General features: G+C 41.3%; 1 protein-coding gene across 2 annotated transcripts; it reads right to left on the bottom strand.

Moving 5' to 3' along the window:
* Positions 1–203: 203 nt before the first annotated feature.
* LOC148017234 (Peroxisomal membrane 22 kDa (Mpv17/PMP22) family protein) lies at positions 204–8,210 on the bottom strand. Of its 2 annotated transcripts, none has more exons than XM_087662519.1 (8): positions 8,092–8,210; positions 7,871–7,965; positions 7,545–7,643; positions 7,306–7,407; positions 2,442–2,517; positions 1,786–1,856; positions 1,613–1,698; positions 204–555 (listed from the first exon to the last, which is right to left on the bottom strand). In XM_087662519.1, the coding sequence occupies exons 2-8, from the start codon at positions 7,940–7,942 to the stop codon at positions 504–506; spliced, it is 558 nt and encodes a 185-aa protein (XP_087518645.1). In that variant the 5' UTR covers positions 7,943–7,965; positions 8,092–8,210; the 3' UTR covers positions 204–503. The 2 variants fall into 2 exon arrangements, with proteins under 2 accessions (XP_087518645.1, XP_087518646.1); XM_087662520.1 differs by lacking the exon at positions 8,092–8,210 and having other exon boundaries at positions 204–236; positions 487–555; positions 7,871–8,052.
* Between the last annotated feature and the right edge of the window lie 19,676 nt (positions 8,211–27,886).

Raw genomic sequence — 27,886 nt, 5'->3', positions numbered from 1 at the left:
AATCTACACTGCTGCTGAGATTATCTATGCTTGACAATAGAAACATGCATAAAACATCAGTTTAGCAAGCACCTTGGCAGCGTTTAAGGTTTTACTTGAACAATCAGTAGAAGTTATGTGATGAGAAAAAGATTACTGAAGCATAAGGGACCAGCACTTTTCTTCAGAAGCTCGCACAGAAGCAGGAATTTCAACCAAGTCTCTTCCAATGTCGAGTGACAGAGAATGCCACAAACCTATTCAATATGAAATCAATGTTGTGTGAATTTTCAAAGGTTGCAGTACCTCTTGGTAGATATTTGGACTACAAGTTGAAGCTAAAGCTTCAACGATGTGTTATGCGATGTTTGTTTGCATCATTTACCATACATCAAATTTTCCAATGATAATCGAATCTCATCTTTCTCTACCCTGTGCACCTGTATACACAGATGCATGTGCAATATTTACAGGGGCAACATAGAGGAAAGAGAGCACTCTCATTACCTCCCTCACAAGGGAAATTATGCTGCCTTGATTGCAAGGGATCGTGCTTTCAAGCTCAAGAAGACACCCCTGAAAACAATCAAATAAGAAAGTTCAATTATTTATGAGCCGTTTCAAGAGAGAATTCCATGCTGCAATATATCTAGTGCATCTTTTCCCACTAGAGAAGTGTCATGGACAAGCCTACAGTAATTACCCATGTAAGGTTTGAATTAAAACGTATCTTCATCATCTCAAATGTCAATTACCTAAAGCTCTGAAAAGGGTGGGCTTTTGAGCCTGCCTACTCAATTGGTATAGAATTCCAAGTGAAGTTAAATCTCCATTGGTTATGGAGTGCATAGAGCTTGAGCAGAAGCTATCAAGCTATAGCCATCCAGATGTTTGAAGGAGATCATACACATGGAACAGCCCACAACACCCAGACAATTAAAATACCAGCTAGGTTGACAGCTAATCTCAAGTGATTTGATGAAGCCCAGATGAGTTCCTGGAGCAGCAAATGGACAGTCTCAGAATACACTACTTTGTTACTGCAATTTAGGTAGTAATTATCAGGACTCCATCCTGACTGCAGCTATAACCAGTCATTCTCAGTCCTTGCAAGCCTTGTACTTTCATCTGTTGTGCAGGCTAACACTGTCAGTTTGCAAATTCCGTATTCAGTAGTTAACCTCACTCAAGCCATGACTGCAACATACATTTGCTGAGCCTATTCTCTTACAGCATTCTTTTGTTTTGTGAGCTGAGGTGGTACTAGTAGCAGATTCCATGACAAGTCTTCTGTTTTCGCAAGTATGAATACAATTTACAGCCTTGTCAGTATTGTAACAAAAAGGACAGACCATTGTCAGTTTCTGGTTTTGAGAAAGAGCAACCATGCTCATCAGCATATATCCCTGATTTGGAGTTGAGGGATAGTTGAATGGAAGCCTATATCCTAAACTGAAAGCCTACTAGTCCCTCTAATAGTTTCATAATGAACCATGAAGACTATAGGCACCTCAGCTACCAGATAATGAGCAAAAGGCATCACAGTTTTCCTATGCAATTCACAGCTTGACAGATAACAGCAGAAGATGCATCAGAAGGCAATACACCACACTTCAGAGTCAGTAATACTTACCAGCAAGCTGCTATAAGACCGTGAAACAGCACACGTAACTGAAGAGGCATGTAGCGATAGTTTATTATTCCAACAATAGGCCATATCTGTAGGAACAAGAGACCAGTTAATATATACTAGCTTAAAACCTGTGGTAACTTGCTTGTGTAATATATTTGCAAATATGAACCTACCTTCCATGAATTTAGCTGTACATGCACGTAATCCTTTTTAACCTTGTTTTTCACAAAACTCCACGGCCTTCCTGCAAAAGTTCACAAGCACAAATATTAAGCACTGCACACTAACAACAATGGATAGCGTTTTTTTTTTTTTTAATAAAAGTCAGCATATTACTGCATAACTACAAGTCCTGTTCGAAGTATTGCACTTTTCCATTCAGGATTCAGACTAAAATAAAGAGCTGTTGTACTAGCTAAGTTAACCCTCATTTTACTGTGAAGCCACTAAGATATTTAAATCTACAAGTTCCAGTGAATCCCTCGGTTCAAGCTCCTATTCCTGAATCCTTGGATTTGCCCCACATACACATTACTCACATCAAAGGCAACAATTATCCCCTAGCATCTTTCAGGTCAATGGGATAGCTAAGCAGATGAAATTCACTGTGTTATAGAGAGCTAAAATCTACTTGCATATCTTTTATATGCACCCATTGCCACCATAACATAGCCTTACTTCCTTGTAAGTTGTTATGAAAACCAAGACCTTTAATAGCCTTTAATAGATGGGGCCCTAAAGCTGTAGTTCATGTTATATTAATAAGATCTTACCAATGCGCTCCCAACAGACTAAAGAACTCCCAAATTTGCAGAGCTGCACTACATACCTTCAACAACTAAACCAAAGTAAAGCATAAAAAAGAAATTATTCCAAGGTCCTGAAAATGTTTGCTCCAACGCCACCTAGCACCACACAAACACCAAGTTATTAGCAAGTTTGAATAAAGATTGAAAAACAACAGAAGATAAGTGACATTGTAATGAGGTGGTAAAGGAGATAATCTAAGTAAATTTGAGTAAAGCCTCATATTAAAAACCATGTCCTTAGAATGTGTCACTATTTGACATACATGGAAATGAGAGAGTGATTGAAGATGTTTCAGTGGTAAAGACTTGCAAAGTGATTTTGTGATTCTTTCTACACTATATGCAATGTTATCAGTTCTTTATTTTCATGCTCAACAGAAATTCAACTGGAGGAACGCTCTTGACTGGCCAAGATTTCAGAATCAATACAGATCAGCAAGCCATGCATTGTTTGCTTACTCAATTGCAGTAGGATGTGACACCTCAGCAGTTTGTTGGAAGCAGTCATTTCACAGGTTCACACACACCACAACCCTAATTTATGGCCAGCCTCTTTATCTTTATTCGACTGTTGGCTGACCTATTTCTTGTACATCATCTGACCATTTTGTCTGTGACAGGAGGGTGTGTGTTGATAACTGCAGGTTCTTGATGTGGACAGAGGGAGCTTCTAGAGCATATGAGCCGGTAATTTGATTCTCATAGTTGATCCTGTCCCCATGCATCCCTGGCTTTTGCATTTACAGTTTATGTACTTCTCTTTCTTTCATTATTCCACTGCATAAAGCACTTCTAACATGATGTCGAATCTTAAAGTTGAAATATCTATGCTGGTTCAATTCACCGCTTTTCTATTCTTTTTAACATGCTTGAGTTGTATGGTTTGTTGGCATGTTGGACTTTGGTCCAATTGCTGGCTGGTTAGTTGTGGCAGGTGTGTGACAGAATGAGTCTCCAGCCTGGGCAGTTCAACTTAGCCATTTGGCTGTCTAGGTGCTTTGGGTTGAGACTGCTCATCCCCATCACAGACCCAAACGCCCCTTGGTCCAAGCCAGTCATCTCTGTTGCAGACCTTGGTTTGGCTGACTGAGTACTTTTGGTCATTCTGGTCATCCCACTGCAAACCCTTGGTCTTTTAGCTGCTTAATAACATGGGAGATGGGAGATGACACATGCCATGCAAGATCAGCCATCAAAATGCAAGAAGCCCATCTATCATTTGGCTTGATTAGTGACTAGTGGCATGATATGACCTAAAGGGAGAAATGCACCAAAATCCTCTATGATCATAGTCAATTATTTGTGCATCCCTTATCACTAATCATTATCGTACTTAGTGTCACACGGACATGAAATTTGATGCTTTGCTTTGTTAGTAGATATGTCAGTTCATGTTTGAGTCTGTGCATGTGATCCAATGGGCTAGGGCACGAGGATATTATTCTATGTATTTAGGCATTCTATTTGGCTTTTTCTGATGTCTATTTTGGGCACTTTATGCTGGCTGACCTGCTGCTATTTATGGCATTATTTCAACCAATTTATTCAAGCTCATCCTCCATGGTCATCATTCATCATCTAACAAGTTCATCATTCATCATATCTTGGTATACGGATTCCATTTCCCAAGCATCTCTTTGCTTCTGAGTTCTTTGTGCAATGTTCTTTTCATTTGCAGAGTTCCTCTTTCCTTCGTCTCTTGTGTTCAGCAATCTATTACAGCAGTTTTCCACACTTCCATCACTGCATCCACTTCTGACATGGTATCAAATTGCAAGATCACTGTTCCTGCTATTGTTTTACATTGTTTCAGGTCCAAGTCTTGACTTTTCCTCTGTTGATTGGACATGTTTCTGATTGCTGCGACTGATTTACAGCCTAGGCAACCATCCTCTGCCAATTTTCGGCCTGTTTTTTCAGCTATTTTCTCAGTGTTTTGCAGTCTGCCATCCGCATTTACAGTTTTTTGGGGTTGTTTCAGGACTGAGGACCTGTTTTTGACCCTTCTCCATCAGCGTTTTGGTGTCTGCAAGCTAAGGCAACCTTTTTTCCTGCAAGACGACTACATTAATTGCCATGCTTGCCTACATTTTGTCATCAGCATATGTGTTTTGCTCTTTTGCTTTTGTGCAAGGCTAGGCAACATGATTCAGGCTGTTTTGGTCCATATTTTCCTTTTGACATACATTGCTCAGCTTTAGAGAGGGTTCGTGTGCATTTGATTGTCATGTTCTCATCACACTAAAGTTACTGTTGATCTTTTCTTTATGTGCTTTCTTTACTAGAAGAACTCGTGCAAACCTTGTGAGTCTAAATTTTTTGCATACTTTTTTTTCCTCTAGATCCCTTGTTTTCTTCATCTTCTCTATATCTCCCTCATCATGGCTCCTCCAACATCTCCTTCTAATGGTCAACATGCAAACATTATTTACTCATCTACGAGTGTTATGTTGGAGACTTGTTGTGTTCAACTTTAGGTGTCTGCGAGGATGCTATCTCGTGGTGCTTCAAATATTCCAATTTCAGAGAGGGGTGCCATACGATGGAAGAAGAAAAAGTATTAGTGCTATTATTGTGGCAAGAAGGGACACCTCTCGCAAGACTGCAAGACATGAGCAACTTTATAGCAAGAGCAAGAGCAAACGGTGACACAAGGTGACGACTCTCTCTATGCGTATTCCTCATCTCCTGATGCAGGTTTAGGCTCCAACTCTGTGGCCCCGACAATGGCTACAGGGGCCTCCCTTCCAGATTGCTAATACAAATGAAGCAATCGTCCCTCACAACTCTCCAGTGCCAGAGAGGGCGTGTGAGAGGGTGGTGAGATGGTGTCAAAGAGCCACATCTACAGCCCTATTGCAGGCAGCCTACTACTAGCAACATCTCATCTTCCCCTAGTGATTTGTTGGCGACCATCTACAGCCTACATTTTGCTATTTTAAAGGCCACCCAGTCACTATCAACATCATTTTGCCAATTGTTGTCATCCCAGCCCTATGTTTTGAAGTTCCTGCAGGTCACCCAGCAATTGACAAAATCCATACAGACTACTACTGTTATCCTCCACCTGAACAAACATATGTTTCACTGCTGCCCTGTGTTTTGTGCTGCCACCATCATCCAACACCATCATCACAACCTCGTGAAGTCTTGTTGCTGCATTCCCGGATCCATCACAAGTATGACACATTCTCAAAGCCATTCCAATATCTCCAACACCATTCTCGACTCAACTCATCCCCAGTCCCCAAGTCACGGATGTTTGAGGCCCCTCAGTATTATTCTTCAGCATATCAGCATTCTTCATTCAGGCATTCTCATTCCTCTATGTCTGAGTTCCACATTGCACTCTATGTTTGTCGCATACTTTTGCATTTCTCTATCAGTGCTCAAGCATTTCTTTACAAGGCCAACCCCTTAAAGCTTGTCAAACCAGCTAAAAGCATCTCCCCTTCGACATGGCAATCATCACCAACTTGAAGCACCTCAGTAATGCATATTCCTCACACCCCAACCTCACTTCTTTTTTCATCTTCGTCAACCTCAACAACACATAATCCTCGTACAGCAATAGAGTTGAAAGCAACCAGGGGTGTGCTGCAATTATTTGTTGTTGCATGTCCTAGAGTGGGCAGTGACACATGCATGAGTTGATGATAAGGAAAGTACAAGACTACACTTCCATATATCTAGTTGCACCATGGATCCACTGCAATTCTTGAATCTTGAAACTTTATTTGTGATCTGTATTCCACAAGATTACACAAATCAAATCATTGACGTTGCAATCTTTTCCAGCCATCTATAAAAGTCAAATGTGTGAAGTACATGGTTAACGGCTACATCCCCAATAGAGCTAGAAGTGGGGTGAAAAGTTAGAGGTGGCCTAGAGGTTGCCATTTGCTAATTGGATGGAAGGCAGGTATATTTACCTAGGATCAGTTTTTGCTTAAATAACTACCCTATTGGTTTCTCTACTAAAAAGAACTTGATGACAAAGTCATGAACAAAGGCCTCCAATGATTCGAAGAGATCCACTGAACATTGAAAGAGAACAGACTTATAGATCCATCTTAAACATATCTTTACTATTTCACTATCTATGAAGCCTGTTATTGTGCCTTTGCATTAAATGAGCATGACTGTCAAAACGCCTGATTTGAATGTTTCAGTATTCAAGCAGTGTATGGCTTTGGATTACACCCCAATAGAGCTAAAGAAGTGGGGTATCTCAAGATTCCATTCTCAAGACATAAGCTAATCTTATGAAAACCATGCATATTTTTCTAAAAATCAGTGTCTACTTAAATAGCTTCCCTGCTGGTTTTTACTACAGCAAACTTGCAGACATATTTCATGAATAAAGCATGAAGTTTGCAAAGACCTCTGCTGCTCTAAATCCCCCTGATATTGTCCCTTTGATTAAATGGCTAATTACTAAAAAATCGTTTGCTGAGCCAATGAGAATTATACACGCCTTCTGTGTGAAACTGCAAACATGACCCATGCTTTCACATCAAGCTTTAGGTGCAAAAGAGGAAATTGTTGTGACCATGCTTTTGCATCAATTATCCAATCCTGCTATCTTCTGCCATTTGGATCTGCCTCTGCTCTTTTCATCTGCTGGGAACTACTATAATCGCACTTACTTTGCCTAGGCATCAACAAGTAATTCAATCCGGTCAACTGCACTCTGACTTTACAGCCGCTGGAAATAACATGTTCAAAATATCACCCTGAAAGCTAAAAGAGCTCTCCTACAAATGCATCAATGATTCAGAATGCTTGGGAAGATGTCTATAGGGGAAACACCTCACCTTTCAAATGTGTGGCAAAAATGAATTCTTTACTATTTTCGTCTTGAACGCAAAGCACAATACACACCTTCTTTAAAATGGTTTTGTTATCTTTTCTGCCCTTAAAAAGGTAGTCCATAAATTTGTGTAGAAAGTGTCCAAAAGGCCCTGCATATAGGAGTCCATAAAGCTACAAAAGAAGACGGAATCATATCAGAAGTTTCAGAGAACTCGTTCTCCAGTTTCAAATTATTTACTTTCTCTTGACACTAACCACTATGGAAAAATTATTCCTGCATAATCAAGACAAAAGCATTGTAAACTCACAAACACGAGCCCTATGCGCTTGAGATTTAGTTTCTTGGCTCCTGCAATCTTCTGTGCAATGGTGTCACTGCAACCTGCGAGACATCCTGCTGTGATGGCCTGCAGGAAGAGATAAAACGATGCGCATGCGAAAATTACAATTCGGAAGGCACCGGAAGATTCGTATATTCAAACAATGAAAACCTCAAAGAACCAATGGACTACGCATAATCTTCATGATCAGTGAGGGGAAGTATGGCATCCAACAAATGAAAATCTGAGAGGACGAATGGACTATGCATAAACTTCATGATCGGAGAGGGAAGAATAGCATCAGCCGTGCCTACTTTGGTGCGCAAGGGGTTCGTTTGAAGCGCGCGCAGGTAGCGGCGCCATGCTCGTGCTAAAGCATCGTCCATCTCCTTCTTCTTCTTTGCGTTTTCTGTGTCAGATTGTTTTCCAAGAAGCACAGGTGAACAGAGAGCAGAAAGAGGCCAGACGAGAGAGAGCAAAAATAGAGAGAGGGGGAGAGAGAGAGAGAGAGAGAGAGAGAGAGACGATCGCTTACCAGCAATATATTATTAACAAGATCAGTAATGGCGATGCTTTTCTGGGAGTGCTCTTATTTTCTTTCCTCCCCTCTCAGTCCGGACTGAAGATACCAAATTTTGATACCCGAGAAAATATAAAATAATTTGTAAGGGATCCAGTGTTTTCTGTCCGATCAAAATGTAATAATAATAACATTAGTATCTAATTTAATTTAATACTACGTTATTATTTATTATTACTATTAGCAGTATTTATAATCATCACATCATAATATATATATATATATATATATATATATATATATATAAGTTATAATAACAGTGATAGTAGCGAATCCGAGCATTTCGCCCACTGTGAGTCCTTTTTATCTAGAAATTCGCTATTTATTAGGTTCTTTAAATTTTTATAAAATTTCTAATCAAAGAGGGCTTTACATTTAAAATATTAATAGTTTTAATGGAATAATTAATTTTTTTAATATAATAATGGAGTGCGTACTGCGCCTTCACCTCGTCTAAGGAAAAAGAGGGCAAAAAAATCCCAAAAACCAGTCTTCCGTTTTGACTTTGCAAAAAGTAACCAAAGGACGTGAATCGATTCCTCATATATTTTCCCTCACGATAAGCCTTTTTCTAAAGTGGGAAGAATCTATTTACCATAGAATATAGTTACTGCATCGTAAAGACGTGTGTGGGTTGAGTTTTAGGAGTGCATGAAATATTATTTTTAGATTTAGATGTCATGAGCATTTCATGCATGTTCAATGTACAATCTTGTGCTCGAATTAAGAAACTCAAATAAAGTTTACTTCTTTTCAAGATATGCACTAGTTACAAAGCACTTGCCGTCCACACTCAAGGTAAGAAATTTCGAGTTTGTTTCTTTGCGGAGATTAGCATTATCCTCTTGGTAAACAATAACTCACAAATGACAAACTAACCCAAGCTATCCATGAGTCCCTAGCCTAGTTGGTCGAGGTGGGTGTGTGCGTTTCTAATGTCAGAAGTGGTGCTGCAATGGAAAGCATAGAGAAGTGCTGAAATAAACTGTTGATGAACACGAGATAGAAGAACAAAAGAATCCTACAAAGGAAGAGAACTCAAAAATGTGCTCCAGAAATGGAATCCATATACCAAACACAAGAATGGCACATATAACAATGAGTCATTAACTGCGAGGGCACCAATATCGGCTCCTCTCTCCAACAAGAAGACCACATAAAGAAATTTCGAGTTTGTTTCTTTGTGGAGATTAGCATTGTCCTCTTGGCGAACAATAACTCACAAATGAGAAACTAACCCAAGTTGTCAATGAGCCCCTAACTTAGTTGGTCGAGGTGGGTGTGTGCGTTCCTAATGTTAGAAGTGGTGCAGCAATGGAAGCATAGACAAGTGCTGAAATAAAGTATTGAACACAAGATAAAAGAACAAAAGAACAAAAGAATCATGCAAAGGAAGAGAACTCAAAGATGTGCTTTGAAAATGGAATCCATATACCAAACATAAGAATGACGGATACAACAATGAGTCATTGATTGCGAGAGCACCAATACTGGCTCCTCTCTCCAATAGGAAGACCACCTGAAGAATGATAATGACTAAATGAGAGGAGCATGAACCACTAAATAAATAGGCCCAAAATATGCCAAATATGACAATTGGTCAACTAGCATTTAATGTTGGTTGGCTAGCAATAAATGCCTAAATAATCACTAATATGACCACTATAAAATGCCTAAATTACCCAATAATATCAAGCATAGCCCAGAATCACACATGAGGAGCTAACTAGATTGCCAACACCCTCTCTCAAATCATGGGTGATCTAATACAATACAATGATACAAGGATAATCATATACAATAAAGAACCACCAAAATAGAACCATGGATACCCAAATAGTGGGTGATCAAGCCACCACCAAGGTGCCTCGAAAAGTACATGATGTCAATGTTGATTATACCAGCTCCTGAAAATAGATAAGAGTCATAACATATCTTTGTGTCTATCAACAATGTATTGCCGTAACATACAAGACTATCCTATCAAAAATGCAATCGAACATATGTGACCATGGATTCCCCACCTTTGGCCAAGATTGCCAAAGTGTCCCCTCATGTGAGCTCAAGACTAGGAGCCAAGCCCGCTCTCTATCAAAGAAAACAACTCATCATGAACCTAGATGTCAATCCCAACTCCAGGATTTGAATTTGCCAAACTTTGGTTGATACATCAAGAACATCCCTCTCTAGATTCTGTGCACCTATATACATGTATAGATGAGGCTCGATTGCCCCATCTCACCACCCTCTCACACTCCCTCTCAGGCATCAAAGAGTTATGAGAGATGACCGCATCACCTGGACTAGAAAGCAATAGAGCAAGAGGCAATCAAGCCCTTCCAACGGTCTAAAGAAGCGAGTCCCTTCCATGCCGCAAACTTCGCCTTGGCCGGAGGATTAGAGTCAAAGTTTGAGGAAGAGGCTGACACATCGAAGGAGTCTGCATCCCACTTCTTCTTCTTCTTTTTCCGTGAGGCTACTCACTTCTTGTAGTCCTTCCACAACTGACCCTTCTTACCACAATGATAACACTAGGCCTTCGACTTCTTCTTCCTATCACCCCTCTTTGAAGCTATAAAGGCCACACTAGAACCGCCATAATCAAACGAGAGCCTCCCCTATAAACACAAAGATGTCTCATGCTCAAGTAGCATCCAGGACATATGTGTAAAGCTCACATGTATAGAGGATGTTTGCGCCCTCAAAGCATTCGCCACTCCATCAAACTCTGGGGGGAGCTTGTAGAGTACCGTGCCCACTAGATGTGCCTCTGGAAGGGCAAACTGCATGTGTCGAAGTTGGTCATGTACTTGTGTAACACATAGCAAAAATTATAAAATGGTGTCCTTAGACTCAAACTTCATTTGCTGAAGCTGTCCATAAAGGGTCACAACACACATAGGGGAAGATGCCTCATACAACATCTCAAGGTTCGACCATGCAAAATACGCATGTGCATCATCCGAATCCCATGTAAGCACAGCTTTCTCATGGTTGTCCTCGTCAAAATTTTCAAGACGAGGAAAAGAACATCAAGGCCAAGGAATAGATCCGCATACAATGTACCAAATCCGCTTTTGCACAAACCAAGCTTTCATCACAGCCTTCCATGTAAGATAGTCAAGTCCATGTAACTTATCATTTGTAAAAGTGCATGGAGGAGCCACCTAGAGAGGAGAAGAAGAGAAGATAGAGGATAGAGGGTATATTGAGAGGGAAGTCAACCAAACTAACAGCAAAGACTTCATAAAATGAGAGTTCACATGTAGTGTAACCAAAAATCTACTAAAAAACAAAGGCCAACTACAACAAAATGAAGAAAAACTAGTCAAAAATTGCCAAAAACGGCAAAAATGGCATGTAGAAGTAGCCACAGTTAAGGGCAAAAAACCAAAAATGCAAGCTAATGGAGCATTGAATGTAGCAAGTTGAAATCCAAGTGCATGTTGAAAACACAAGTTGGTAGTTTGAAAAACACATGCCTAATAAGCAGGGGGAAGAAAAACCTATAATCAACAAAAAAATCGCAGCAAGAACCTAGATTTTACAATTTGATACCATGTCAAAAGTGGTGCAACAATGGAAGCATGGACAAGTGCTAAAATAAACTATTGAACACAAGATAGAAGAACAAAAGAACACTGCAAAGGAAGAGAACTCGGAGATGTGCTCGGGAAATGGAATCCATATACCAAACACGAAAATGACACATACAACAATGAATCACTTGCTGTGTGGGCATCAACATTGGCTCCTCTCTCCAACAAGAAGACCACCTGAAGAATGATGATGTGATTGAATGAGAGAAGGAAGAACCATTGAATAAATAGGCTCAAAATATGCCAAATATAGTAGTTAGTTGGCCAACAATAAATGTCTAAATAAGCACTAATGTGACCACTATAAAATGCCTAAATTACCTAGTCATATCAAGCATAGCCTAGACTCACACATGAACTAACTAGACTACTAACATCTAATAGTCTATAGATCAAATCCTCCCTGCTATGCTCATGGCTCCATGATGTCGGCCATCTCTCAAAATGGTACCCTCAGGGAGGGGAGGTTGAGCAATGTCCCAAAAAATAATAATTGATACGACTTGCTTATTATTTTTAAAGAAACTAAACCTAGAAACAAAGGTATTTATGGCCTAGGAGGTAATAGTATTGGTATTATAATATAACTCCTATATAACAAATATTACTGAGAGTACAAAGAGTAAATACAAACATAAAACCATGCTACTTAAATAACATCGCGAAGAACTAGCATAAATCTCTTTGTTTTCTTATAATTCTAGGGGAGATTGTTGTTTACATGTATGTGTTTAAAAAATGATATATATTGTTCTTTTCTTTTCAACATTACAAGGACAAGTATAAACAATAGAGCTTAGAAAATAGAATTTAACCTTTCACCAAGTTCAAACTTGTAAAGATTGTGTCCATCCTTTGGTAGAATCAAGCCTCTAAACATCACAACAAACCAAGCTGCCAAGTTTACATGCATGAATGTCAAAATCAATTTGAAGTAAAAATAAAATCACATTATAAAATCTCAGTATTATTATTTGCTAATAAAATAATTAAAACATATATGGAGAGCTAAATTGCAAACTATTTTTTTCTCTTTCAAAAATGGCAATGTATATATAGTTATTGTCACCTATAGGTTACTTGATTAGTTTTGACTTATCAATGGCATTAATTAAGCTAATGTATTTCCACTCATGATATCCAATGGTTGTGAAACAAAGAAGCACTAAGCACATCATATACTACGTGCTTGGCCATAGTGCCACAGTACACAACATGTAATCTCTATCGTGTTATGGGATTGCATGGCAACTTGTGCTAGCATAGTTTGCGCTATGGACATATGACTGACTGCCATGACAATACACAAAAAACACAAAGCAAATGCTCAAGTGAAATTTTACTTATCTTGCCCTTAGAGTTGTTTAATACACCCAATTGTTTGTAAACAATTGGTAGAAGGTGTTTGGACATATATCTACACTATGATCTTATGCACTTTCAATTGGACTTTTTTAGACAACCCCAATTTGTCAGGAGGTGTCTAAAATGCCTTCATTGTTACTACCAAATCTAGAAAAACTACTATTTCCTAAACTTTTGACTTTAGCCATATTGTGTTAGTGAAGGGGGAAGATACTTGCTAGTGAAGAGTTTATGGAAACCCTAAACAATGCCAAAGCAAGATGGTGTTGATGAATGTTTGAGTGGGAAGACAATTAAGGTTCCTATCAAGACTCTGAATACAAAGATGCCCTTCCTTACTGTGTGTGGGAGCTTTCACTCAACCGCCAAGACCCACAGACCGCTTATTGTTTCAAGCGTTCCAAGCCGAGCACTAATGGCTACCTCTCACATAACCGACGTGCCATCCATGCCTACGGGTGTAGTGAGCTTACCTCCGTGCCGCTCGAGTTACCTCCTCTCTCGCGCACTTCGGTAGCTCCACGATCCAAGTGCAAGCTTCAAGCAAGCTCCATCCTCAAGCTCCACGCTCCAAGCTCCATTGCCGCGAGTAAGACAAGAGAAGAGAAGAGAAGAGAAGAGAAGAAGAGAGGAGAAGATGGAGAGCTTCTCCTCCTCGGTCCCTCACCCTCACACACTCACTCCCTCACACTCTCACACTCCCTCTCTCAAGCACAAGCTCAAGCAAGCAAGAACAAGAACAAGAAGAAGAAGAAGAGAGCTACTTTTGGCCACACATAAGAATGAGCTTCTCATTCACTTTTCAACTTTATATACAAAACCCTAAATCCCTTTTGGGCGGTCATCCCCTTTTCCTCTTTTTTACATGGCCGGCCGTAGCCTAGGCCCTTTTTCCCATTGTCCTTCTATCTTCCTAGATTCCTTTCCACCGCCCATCTACATTTACAAATTGCACGGGTGAGAGCCCGGTGCCCTTTTACAAGATTTCAGGGTGCGCCTTTTTATTTTAAAATGCGCATTTCCCTTTTTGCATTTGCCTTGGACTTTTAAGGTTGCCCTTGCGCTTTTGGCCTTTTCTCCTATTCTTTCTTCAGTCGGGCTACCTTTTTTCCGCCTTTGCCCTGCGTCTTTTTTATTTCCTTTTGCTTTCTTCGTGTTGGGGTTAACATTACCCCCCTCCTAGACGAGCGCCAGTCCCATGGCACTCACCATTGTAGGTAGTAGGCTATAGCATGCACCGAAGACGTGGGTGACAAGGACGCCTGTGGTTTCCGTGGAGGAGTGTTGGTGGTGGTGTGGAAGAAGGTCCTGGGGGCCTGTTGGTGGCCAAGGTGGCTGGTGGAAGGTTGTTGGAGTTGGTGGTAGGGCTATTCTGTGTTAGGGATTGCATTGATGGTGAGCACAAGTGTTGGTTTGTTGAGGATTCTGCACATGACGATTCTTTGAGGGCTTGTCGGATGGTAAGGGATAAGCATTCAGAGTTGGGTGTTGATGAAGAGGGAACGACACTTTTGTTGGAGTCTTCAACACCTGCAATTGAAAACCTCTCATGTGGTCTCTCCCTAAGGGTAGTGCTAGTCTTCTCTATTGTGTACAAGACATAGTGCAAGTAGTTTGGGAGACAGGTCGAACTCTAAGCAAGCTGAGAGTATTGTCATGCACTTGAGGACCCAAACTATGTACATACTTCAGTGCATGCATTATGTGAGTGCTTGTGCATACTTAGTTATTACTTAGTTAGAAGACTGTCGGCCTGGTTCCTTGTATAGCAATGGGCCAGTGAAGCAAGGGGCTAAGTTGATGGAAAATTTTGTCGATGAAGACGGGGAGTACACTTGAAGATTGCTTGAGACATCATTATGGTCGTGTCAAGGCCATGTAGTATAATTGAGCTCCTTGATGTCTAGCTCTTGGTAGCTAGTGACTACTTGTAGTGCTTGAAAAGTATGGTGTATTTTTCCATTGGCTTTCATGCCTTGCTTACCACTGTTGATTGTAATGGCATTGAGATGGAGTGCAAAAGAAATGGCAAGTGGTTCAGGGTGACAGGTCTAACCATAGGCGAGGCGAGCTCCCTAGGTATGTCATGTCCTTGATGTGCCCTAAACAATTGTGGGGGATGTACAAGGGCTAGAGAATTAGGGACGGAGCCAGCTGACCAAGGTCACTGGGCGTACCTAATTTGAGGACCCCTAGGTGTGGTATTGTGATCGTGTGCGTTTTTTTTTCTTTACTTTACTTTACTTTTCTTTTCTTTTTCTTTTTCTTTCTTTCTTTCTTTCTGTCTCTTTTTTTCTTCTTCTTCTTCTTCTTCTTTTCTTTTCTTTTCTCTCTTTTTTGTTTTTTGGTGGGAAAAGTGAATACAATCAATGCCATACATTGAGGCTGTTAGCCTTTCATTTGGATTGAGAAATGTTGGGATTCAAAGGCTATGAAGAATTGATATTACAGAGATGATTGTGTCACCAGCCTTGATGCTAGAGGAACTGTTGTTGAGATGAAGAGATACACTTGAGATTTTGCAAACCTCTTTGTAACATGTGAGACATTGAACAATTGAGGTAGCACTTGGAGTGAGCTGTGCATGGACAAGGGTAGAGCATCTTGCAAATTGAATCGTGGATGATGAAGAGACGTTCGCCCTTGTTGAGAGTGTAGCTCTTGCCCGAACATAGAGTTTGGCCAAGAAGGAGGAGGTAATCGATGGGTATGCTTTGGCCATGCTCAGTTGCCATATGTGCTTTTTCTGCAGAGGTGTCCTTGGGTTCTCATCCAGTGGCGTTTCTGTCATGGCTTTTGTTTCTTGGTATTCCTGTCACTTCCTCCATAATGGTTCTTTGTGGGATTGGTGGTCTTGTGGTGACTTGGATATTGAATGCTTCTAGACATTGACATGTGTCATTCTGCATCCACTTGTCACTTCGTGAGAGTATATGCTCGCTTGTGTTAAGTACATCGAACCAATGCAATCATGTTAAGACATAATTTTTCAGAATGCTATGATGCCTATCCCATTACTTGTTAAGATCGTATACATTAATGGTAAGTGAAGGAAGTGTGTACAAGTGGGGATCTTGCCCCTTTACTCATCAAGAACAAAAAGTTATGGCATGATGACTTGTCAAGCTTCTTGTACATCATAGTGGCTTAGTCGATAGGTATTAGGCGTGGTGAGTCCGGTTGGCTAGGTGACTGGGCCGATGCTAGTGCGGGGCTCCCTTGAGGTTAGGCAGGAAACATGTCGGTCGGGACATGAATGGTGTAGTCTCGGGTCGCGACCGTTTCCAAAATGTCTTTAAACAGTTCATTAAATTCTTCCCTGTCCCGGGCCGCCTTTTCTACCCTTGAGCATCTAGTGCCCAAGCGTACGTTGGGGGTTTGTGCCACTAGTGTTGCCACAGTGTGTGCGCCTCCTTGAGCGTCCCCTCTCCTGGCCCGCGGATTCTTTGGCCTTCGTCCGGGGTGGTGTCGCTTGGGGCCGCATTTCTTGGCGTACCTTTTAAGAGTGGGCACGTAGTGCACCGGCGGAGGGGCGTGTGCTGCATGTTCCCGTCGACTATGGAGAGCGTCCTTGCAAGCTAGCTATCCTAGGCTCTCCATGTTTTCCCCGTAGGGGGACCTGCAAGGTGCGAACCAAGGGTTAGGCCTTGATACAGGATATTGTTTGCATGGAAGGGATTTTAGTGTGGTTTATCAAGCGCATATGACAAGAAGAGAAGGCGCAGAACATGTTGTACTCGTTGTAATGGTGTCCCTCTAGCCTCTAATTATGGGTAGATCTTGACTCACGCCAAGTTACGTCGGTTGGTGGTCCTACGTTTGGAGGGCTCATCCTTGGAAGGGTAGGCCAGGAAGGGAAAGTGTGTAAAGAGGGACTGTGCCCTGCTTACATCATGAGGGACGTTGGCCAGGGTTTTCCATGGTGGCAATGCGAGTGCATGCCCTTTGCTCGGAGGCAGACATGATCTGGTGAAAGGGGGACCGGCTTAGCGTAGCCTGTTGGCCCTGATTCTTCTGTCTGCGCTTGGGTTTTTATTGCTTGTGTGTGTTGATGATGTTTATACAGGGTCACAAAAGTCATTGTTTATTTATATACATATCCATGAGTCCATGTCGCTTTACAAGGATAAAAACCAATCGTAGAACTCAGGATTGTACTGGAGTGTGGCACACGCATCCAGCACTCGTGGCAGCTTACTCAATATCAATAGATATTTTGCCACATCGAGCAGCATGGAACCTTGTCCGAGTCTACTGGCAACGTGTAACTCCTCCTCAGTGGGAACCTTATCAACCAGAGAGTTTTCTTGGCTAGGTTCAGCCAAGTCCGTACCCCGAATGGCACTCAGCACTCGAAGGGAAGTTGGTGCCACATAGGTTGGGTCTCTTTGGGATCGTCATTTGGCCAATCGCTCCTCAGAGACTGTCATGATTTGAGCCCCTAGTTCGGCCATTGCAACGCGGTGTTCGCACCAACGCTGCTCAAATTGACTCTGGCTTGCTGACAGTCACTTTAGTTGCTCTATGTTTACGAGATTCGGTCGGCAGAGTACTTCATTGAATGTGACACTTAAGCACAGTTCGTCAGCCTCCTCGTCAGAGATGAGTCGCATGCATTCATGCAGGAGCCTGTCATAGTGCTCGTTAAGATGTTCTTGCTCTTCCCAGGATAGAGAAAAGGGCAAGTAATATCCAAGCTGCTCCTTGGGGATTGTGCCCACGTACGCAAGGATGTAGACTCGGGTGAACACCTTGAGCTTAGCATCCATCTCAGCTAGGCATTCTGCGATACTTCTATGTTCAACGAGGGCTTGCTCGGTTGCCATCTCATGCAAGGTTCTAGGAGTTTGTCTAGCTTTAATATAGCTAGGGGTTCAGGCCTATATGAGCAAGATTGGTCAACGCTAGGATTGCTCATGCTCTTGGGGTTTCCATGTTTCTCTTGAGGCTTCGTTATTGCGTCATGGTTCTCCTTGGGTGTGACTGGTGTGAATTCGTCCACTCTTGATTTGTCAATGTGAGTTCTATTGTCAGTGGATAGAGTGTTGCAAGCAGCCTTTGATGGTAGTGACTGCTTTGATTTGTCAGAGCACATGGATGTCTGAGGTTTCACCGCTATTAGGAGAGACATCAATGAATTCACTGGTGGGTGGACTTAATGCTTTATTCCCCAAATCTCCAGTGCTCTTGGTGTCAATGTTCTTGGGATCCACAACCACCTGTGATTGTTGTTATCTTCGTTGCTTTCTCCTCTTTTTCTTGGTTAGTGGAGGTGAATCTAACATCTCAGGACCCTGGGCTATATCGACCGTTGATGTGCTTGGTCGGGCCTCAACATTTCCCTTCTCTAGAGGGTTCTCATGGAACCTAGTCGTGGCCTACGGAGTAGCCTTGCCAGGTTGCCAGGGTACAACTGTCTCCCTTTTGGGGGAGTCTAGCTCTTCCGCTCGTTCCCCTGTGCTTAGCTCCTCCAGCCCAGGTTTTAGGTGCTCTGGAAGTGCTGGAGTTGTCAAGGAGGTAGGTCGCGACACCTCCTTCACAGGTAAACCACTAAGGACACGTTCCGCAAGGAGCCTTGTCACGGCCAAGGGCTGTGACTGCTGTGATCCTTGATTTGCAGTAGTAGCAGCTAGTTCAATGGACTTGCTACTATTGGTGGAGTGCGGTGTCAAGTCCTTAGAGCAATTGGAAGTGGTCGTGTCTTTTGTTTCCCTTAGAGAATTCACTTGCGTAGATCGAGTATCCGTTGATCTAGCCACAGTGGATTGCACAGGCACATCCTTAGGTTGAGAGCTAAGGGTGGTGTCGTGTCCTGCCTCTTGGACATTTGGAAGCTTTGATGTAGGTCGAGATTGGGATTGAGTAGCCGCACTTGACGAGTGTTGTGCTTCTTGTGTCCGTTTAGGGTAAGAGGGTGTAGGAGACTTGGGACTCCTAAGTGGCTTTGACACCGGCTTGGAGATTTGCTCATGGCTGTCAGATGATCTTGCTATTTGCTTTGTTGAGCATTTAACCTTGCCATGAGCAATGTTGTACCTATGATGCCTGCTATCCTCTTGGGGAATCAAAGGTTCCTTGGGCACTAGTGGCTTTTGTGTGTCCTCAACGATTACAATTGATTTCTACTTGTCAAGCACGCTAGGCTAAGGATCTACCCTCCAATTGGTCCCGTTGGGTTTCTTGATTTTGACCATGAGGGGCTCAATCACCCCACTGTTTTTGACTTGAGACTTGGTTCTTTGTTTAGATCTTCTCCTACGCTTCTTTGCTCTTGATACAATCTGGCCTTCAGTCGACAAAGGGGGTTTAACAGGGGGTTGTGGTACCCAAATCCATCGGTTACCTGAGTAGTACCCTTGAACACGTAGCAACGCTTTGGATATCCATCGCGGCGTTGTGCTGACCCTCTGTCGACGCCTTCGTCTATAAGGCTTGGGCTTCTTTTGGGGTCTTCTACGATATTTGTAAGTCCAAAGCCCGTCCTTGGCATTGTCTCTTGACCTTCTTTTTTCAGGCCTGGCCTCACTCACTGGTTCTCGTTGTTCGACCTGTGCTTGTATAAGTTTTTCCAACAAGTCCTTGCTCTCGTTAGTAGGCTTGACTATTACGTCAGCACCTTCCTTGCCTTTCCCTTGAGGTTTGATGAGGTCACCCTTGCTAAAGGTTGTGACTATCCTCACACCTGGTAGTGTCAGGTGTATCCTCTGTGCTACATAGTCGGCCTCACACTCGGTCGCCCTTTTGAAGGGTCTTCCTAGGAGGGTTTCTTTCCCGCAACTAGCACTATTTGGAGGAACATGAAATAGGATAGACAAGCTTTCCGTTTCAATTGTTGCAAGGATTTTGCACTTCCCTATGAGTGCTTGTGGGTGTCCCCCATAAGAGCTAAGAGTTGCACTAGTTGGTGTGAGCTCTGGTTGGCCTAGTAGGGTCCATGATTCATAGGTCAAGATGTTAAAATTTGCTCCTTCATTAATCAGAGCATTGATAGTATGCTCTCTTTTTGCGGTGAGTTTGACCCTAAGATAAGCAAGTGGTATATGTCTTCATCTTCCGGGTCTTGGCTTGTAAATTTAAGCCTTCTGACAGATGCCCTTGAGTTCTCGACTGCACGACCAGATGTGGATTCTCCGCTGCTGTCTTGGATCGTCAGTGTAGTGCTATTCAAGGTACATCTCTTGTTAAGAGTGTCATGTCTAGTCATCTTCGCATTTGTAGCTTGCTGAAGTTGCATTTTGCTCGGTCTGAACACAATGTCTTTGTGTTCTCATGGCGTGGCCTTTTTTCCCTTGATGGCTAGTTTGGCCCATTGATGTTCTAGGGTCTCTGTTTCTCTCTGTTCGGGTATGGGCTTTTGGTTGCTCTTTTGCAAGTGAGGTTCCATGCTCGTATAGAGCTATTACTACACTAGGGTTCAATTTGGAGGACCTATCACTGCGCGCGTTTTCTCTCCAACCTACTCGGGGGAGGTGCGGAGGGGGCAGAGCCCCCTCTGTGGGGGTCCGAGGGGGGCAGTCCCCCCTGGCCCGCAGGGCCGTTACAGTAAAAGCCATGCACAATTTGGAGGACCGTTTATAACTAAATTTTGAACTAGATGCTCTAAATTTTAGGCCGATGATGGATCTGTGATGTGCCTTTAGCTCTATGTAGCCTTTGGGGTCAATTTCGGGGTTTAGATGTATCAAAATTTGTGTTCTAGATACCTGTCCAATTTTGACAGTTTTTTGTCTGATTCTCAGATGTCCGATTTTCAGGAGCCCGATTATTAGAATCAGACATCCGATTCTGGATGGTCTGATCGGACCAGTGGTCCGATTTTGGTCACATCTGATTCTGGGAGTCGGATCGAAAAAGTGGTCCGATTTTCAGAGTGGTCGGATTCTGGGAATCAGATCGAACAGGGTGGCCCAATTCTGACTGGTCCGATTCTGATTGGTCCGAGTCCGAGTGTCCGAGTGGTCCGATTTCCAAAATCGGACGAGTTGGTCCGAGTGGTCCGATCGGACGGTTGTCCGAGTCCGATTATGGACTGGTCCGATTCTGGGACTTGGACGAGCTGGTCCAACTACGCAGCCGACGGCCCGCGAATTGCACGCGATGCCTCTAGGCTAACGTCTACTACACTGAATCGTCCAGCGCCTTCCAAATAGGTGCAAGATACTACAAGGGACTGCCAGACATGCCTGGAATCACTGTGGTGCTCAAATCAAATGGCACTCCAAGGATCTGTGCCCCTATTTCCCTGTTTTAGCCTGTTATACAACAACAAAAAACCCTACTGTTTGCTTCTTTTTCTTTGTTTTTTCCTATCCTAAATGCATATAAATCACAAAGCAATCACCTACACTACTTCATTCCACAACATAAATCTCAAGAAAGCAAAAAACCTACTTGCCAAGGAGATCGAATACCATCTTCAACCCCCTCACTTCCTACCTATCTCAAGCACCGGTTCAGGGAAAACCCTACTCCAATGCTCGATTCGAAGCACGCAAGCGCTCAAGGCTTGAATCCGTTGGTCCCGGCAATGGAACCAAAATGTGGGAGCTTTCACTCAACCGCCAAGACCCACGGACCGCTTATTGTTTCAAGCGTTCCAAGCCGAGCACTAATGGTTACCTCTCACATAACCGACGCGCCATCCATACCTACGGGTGTAGTGAGCTTACCTCCGTGCCGCTCGAGTTACCTCCTCTCCCGCGCACTCCGGTAGCTCCACGATCCAAGTGCAAGCTTCAAGCAAGCTCCATCCTCAAGCTCCACGCTCCAAGCTCCATTGCCGCGAGCAAGACAAGAGAAGAGAAGAGAAGAGAAGAAGAGAGGAGAAGATGGAGAGCTTCTCCTCCTCGGTCCCTCACCCTCACACACTCACTCCCTCACACTCTCACACTCCCTCTCTCAAGCACAAGCTCAAGAAAGCAAGAACAAGAAGAAGAAGAAGAAGAAGAAGAAGAGAGCTACTTTTGGCCACACACAAGAATGAGCTTCTCATTCACTTTTCAACTTTATATACAAAACCCTAAATCCCTTTTGGGCGGTCATCCCCTTTTCCTCTTTTTTACATGGCCGGCCGTAGTCTAGGCCCTTTTTCCCATTGTCCTTCTATCTTCCTAGATTCCTTTCCACCGCCCGTCTACATTTACAAATTGCACGGGTGAGAGCCCGGCGCCCTTTTACAAGATTTCAAGGTGCGCCTTTTTATTTTAAAATGCGCATTTCCCCTTTTGCATTTGCCTTGGACTTTTAAGGTTGCCCTTGCGTTTTTTGGCCTTTTCTCCTATTCTTTCTTCAGTCGGGCTACCTTTTTTCCGCCTTTGCCCTATGTCTTTTTTATTTCCTTTTGCTTTCTTTGTGTTGGGGTTAACACTGTGTGTGTTTCGTGCATGCAAGGGTAAAGGTCCCCGAAGGACACCTTGGAAGTTGGTCCTATGCACAATAGGTAAAGAATGTACAAGTTGATACCAAGTCTATCTTCAAACCATCGCAACTGACATGCAAAAAGTCTGTGAAGTTTAGAAAATTTCCCTCCTTAGCTCTCAAAGAGAGTGCATCAAGTTAGCCTTGTACTCCCTATGGAGTTTCTCCATAGCTTGATATTTTGATTTTTCCAATGGTCTCTTTATGTGTTTCATTGGTAGGCTTCTATTGAAGAGGACTTTACCCATTGGTTTGCATCTACATTTCAGGCCCATTGCATGCTAGTCCATTACAAGTTGATTGGACAATGATATTTTTCAAGTGGTCATTGGATCTAAGGCTAAGAGAGATTGGATCCTCTCGTGCTCAATGGGGTTTTCCCCCTTAGTAATTTAACTACCATAATGCCCAATGTAGGTGTCATTCCCTAATCTTCACACACCTTTGATGCACGCATTCAAGAGATTGCTAGCGGCTTGAGCAAAGTCATATATGTGCATCTCTTGCTAATTAACCCCAAGGGTGATAGACGTGCTTGCATTTTATGGGTCAAAAGGGTTGAACCCCAAAAAATCTTACACTTGCAAGATCCACAAGGGTGACAAACCTGCATCTCTTGCTAATTAACCCCAAGGGTGACAAACGTGCTTGCATTTTATGGGTCAAAAGGGTTGAACCCCAAAAATCTTACACTTGCAAGATCCACAAGGAATTGAGGTTCTTTGTGAAGTGAATTTTTCCACTTTCTTGAAGCATTTTGCAAAAGTCATACATTTTGCAAAAGAATGCCTAGATAAGGGGAAAGAGAAGGAAAATACCAGTAATAATGAATAGTTGAAGGCTAAAGTTGAAGCATAAAATGGGAAGAGAAAGGAAACTATGGTGGCCAAGTCTAGAAATGTGATCCCCAAAGAAGCTACTTTGCTATCAATGTGACCACCTTCCCAACTGAAGAATAGCAATGATCACTCGTTTTCCTCATTTACAAATAAAGAAAACCAAAGACAACAAATGGAAGGGAAAGGAAAGGATGGGAGGGAAGATCTCCCTCAAGAAGCTTGCAAGGAATCCAATGGGTTTGACTAATTTCTATATCTTGCTCAAAGCTCATGGTAACTCTTCTTGAATTCATGCAAAAGCCTAATGTCTCCTCATGGAACATTAGGGGCCTTTGTTCCATGCTTAAGAAGGGTGCAATTAAAAGTTTATGTAGAACCTTTCACTTTGATGTATTGTGTCAATTGAAGTTAAGTGTGGGCTTATCTATGACTTGATGCTTCTAGGCTTTGTTTCCTTTTCTAATGCACTAATTTGGGGCAAAGGAGATACAATCATAGTTTGCAAATCTTTTCTTAAACCTCACTTTTGAATTATGAGTGGTGAAGGAGAATTTCTAGGAATTAAAATGTTTAATAATGAGGAGTTAGGACTGGTTAATATCTATGTGCCTAATAATGGCATGGAGAGGTAGGATCTATGGGTACACTTGTTTAAACTCTTAGATGTGGAAGATGCCCTCTTTTTTGCGGATTGGAATATGGTCCTTTGTGCAAGAGGTAGGTCCCATCTAGTCCAACAATTAGTAGCATAGGAGTGCATGGTCAAGCTTTCAACATGCATTTGAGCTAGTTGATGACATCTATCCCAAAGTTGCATGCACGGCAGTTTACTGAGTGCAATAAGCATTGTAATGAATCTTGGAGGGTGGCTTAACTTGATCGTGCTTATGTTTCTGTGGGAGCCTAGTGGTTGGAACAAGGAGTTGAGCTAAAGCCTCTCACGCACTTTGCATCCCTTTCATTTGAAACAATCAGTTAGGCAAGGATGTCCTTTGGCTCTGTTGCTTTTTACCCTAGTCTCCAACTTATTGGTATAGAAGAAAGTTCTTAAAGGTCTTCCTCTTCTTGATGTATCTACCTCTAGTGGTCAAATGTTTGCAAATGATAATGCTAATCTACATGAGGAAGAATCTATCTTGGTTCCCTTATTAAATGTTTATGATGAATTTTGTGTGGTCTTAGGCTCCAAGGTTGCTAATATTGAAGACTAAAATTCTTCAACTCCACTTCAAGGATGATGGTGATCTTCTAGAGAAAAGAATATTGACCTGATAAGGTTGCTAAGAAGTTCCATTTAAAGGATATTGGCCTAAGAAGGGTGTCAAGACATCTGGGGTGTCATATTGGTATTGGTGTTACTAAAAGTTGATGATTTGATTAGTTACAAGGAAGGATTAATGGTAAATTGGCACATTGGGATTCACTAGTCCTCTCTTTTGCTAGGAAGATCATTGTAGTCTGACATATCCTTCAATCTTTAATAGTGTTTATGGCTTCTATCTTTTCTTTCTACAAATCCTCCTTAACAAAGATTGACAAATTATTGACTAATTTTAAATGGTTTAATGGTGATAAGAAGGCTTAGCATTCCATTAGTTGGTCACAAGGGACCTCAAGGAAAGAAGAAAGAAGCTAGTGGTTTGGGGATTACAAAACTATATGATCATTCCCTTTCCTTTGCCATCAAGTGGCCATTTAGAGATCCCTCGACTTCGTGGCATTCTTCTCAAAAGTTGGATCAGTTCTTCTAAAATCACAAATATGGAATTTTATTAATGGGATTGTTTGATGGCCAAGTTGTTTGTTCTTAAAATTCCACAATCTCATATTTGTGGATGTTCATCAAGGCTTAGATGACTATTCTACCTAAGGTCTTGGTGGTGGTGGTGGTTTGTGGGGGGAGAAGAGGGTTGATTCTAGCCTTGTGCTTTTTTCATATTGATGCAATAATCTATGAAAGGTCCCTCATTAGTTTTCATATTGATTCTATCCATCTAGAAAGGTCCCTCGTTAGTTTTTGTTAACTCTAAGCTCTTAAAAGCTTTTTCAAATAAGGGTATTGATGTTATGATACTTGGTATAAAAATAAATATAATACCATTTTATTTTTATGGCAAATATTATAACATTTTCCAAAGCAATGTTATGATTATAGCAACTATCATAACATTTCCCAAGCAATGTTACGATTATTAATTCAAATAATTGATTTGATTATTATATTTTATGTGGATTCTTGTTTATAATTATTCATCACACTACTAACTAACTGCATGTGTGAACGTTTAGTACTGGTCGCGTCATGCTAGGTGGATAGCATGGGATTTCATGTGTTTTGAGTTTTAAATGGAAAGATTATTAGATTGGAAAATTGGACGAAATTGGGATTTTCATATTTCACCACAATATTTTTTAGATGTATTATTTGTGCCCTTAATGTGCAAGACATGTATGTCATATATGACTTTATTTGTTTGCTAAGTCCTAAGGTTGGGCATAATCATTTATATGAGCCCAAATATATCATTTAGATATAGTGAAAAGAAGAGTCATTCATAGAAAGGAGAAAAAAGTATGATGTATCATCTTATTTTGGGCACAAGATCAATGAAATCAATAAATACATGCATTGAGAATAGCCATGTCAATGCATGGGGAGAGATCATACCCAATTGGTGTCATGCTTCTCTTGTTACATTTTTCTCTCTCTATTTTGTTCTCAATTTTAACTTGTGCTTATTCTATCAATTTATGGCTTAGTTTTCTCAACATAATGTTATGATGGTTACTATAAAAATAAGATGATTTTATATTTATTTTTGTGGATTTTCATTTGTCTATTGCAGCATGATAGTGACCTATTGCACATGTGCACATGTGTGACACTGGTCGCCTGGTGCCTAGTAGATAAATTGTAGGGAACTAATGTGTTTTGTGTTACAATTAGTAGATTATTAGACACATGTATGTAAAATAATTATTTTGAGTGGAAGCATGTTAATGCATAAGAATTAATTGCTTTTGGATGCTTCATTAGTGTAAAATTATTATATTAGCACGAGATTATTGTATGCACACACATGTAATTTATTTGTTTATTTGTTACTCTTGCACAAAACCTAAAATTGTAGACAATAAATTTTTAAAACCTTAGAATAGGTTTATTTGACAGGAGTTAGATATTATTATTAGGCCAAAAGCATTGTACCCAATTGGTGTCATGCCTCTCTTCTTGCATTTGTTTGGCCTATCGATTACTGAGAGAGATTGGGTAGTCTCACCCTTATGTGCTATCAAAGTGGATTAGACTTCTTCCCCTATGTATATTATGCATTTCAATCTCAAGCATTATCGGATTAATGAAATCCCACTCCCTAAAGTCAAGATGAAAAACCATTGTGCTCTAGATTCAAAAAGCAACGAACCATTGGAAGTTGAGATATTTTCTTTGGTCAATTGAAATAATGTAGAAGACTGCAAAGAAAGTTTCACTAGCCTCACCTTTTCCAAAGATTAATCTATTCTACTAGAAGATTGCAAAGAAAGTTTCACTAGCCTCACCCTTTCCAAAGATTAATCTATTCTACTAGAAGATTCTTATGAAGAAGGTGTCTACAAGAGATAAGCTAATGAAATGAGCCTCAATACCTTCGGTATGTTTGCACTACTATAGCAAGGAAGAGAATGTTTAACGTTTATTTTGGGAATGTAAATATGGCAATCTACTATGGAAAAAGATCCAAAACTGGATAGTGAACTCGAGTTTTCATTATGTAATCACTTGGAAGCAAGCCCTTCTAGCAGTTAAAGGTAGAATGAACCCAACCTTTGTTCCCTTTTGGAGTGTGATTAGAGGAGTGATTCTTTTAGCCATTTGGAAGGTCACAAATATAAAGGTTTTTAAAGGGGCACCTTATGTTACTACAAACCTAGCTAACATATTTTGTAAGCTTTCCTCTTGGTGCCTTAAGTTGCTAGCATGTCTAGGTAAATAAATCTTTTTTAAGCTATTGTTTTGAAGCAAGTCAGTACTACTAGCTGAGCAGACTACAATGTACATATTGCTACTTATTAATACAATGATGACATTACAAAAAAAAAGTGATGTGTTCAAAGATCATCAAAACCAATCATCCAAACTTTGATAAGCATGTTGGTGATTTGTTGTGTAGAGAAAGTAAATAGGGTTTGTTTATTTGTTATATGATGCATTACTATTCTTGTCAACAAGCACCTACTTTGCCACAACATTTTTGAATTTATTCACAACCAAAAAGAAAGTAATATGCCCATTAGATAGCATTGTTTGCTCTTGACATAAAATATGCATCCATCCATGATGAGGGGGACCATGATCAAGACCCAAAGTGCAAAGTGTTCAGTATGGTAAAGAGACTGGAACAAAGGCCTTGTGTTGAAACTAGGCTTCGTATGAGGAAGAAAAACTTAGAAGCTAAAAAAAAGAAAATTCACGAGTCAATAAAAGTGGTATCATTGTCAAGCAAGTCCGCCCACTTTGTCCATCTATTC

This window comes from Lygodium microphyllum, chromosome 22 (genome assembly GCF_053477565.2).
Source record: "Lygodium microphyllum isolate KBCC chromosome 22, Lygodium_microphyllum_v1.1.10, whole genome shotgun sequence".
Taxonomy (NCBI): Eukaryota; Viridiplantae; Streptophyta; class Polypodiopsida; order Schizaeales; family Lygodiaceae; genus Lygodium; species Lygodium microphyllum.
This window is presented reverse-complemented; position numbering and strand designations above follow the sequence as displayed.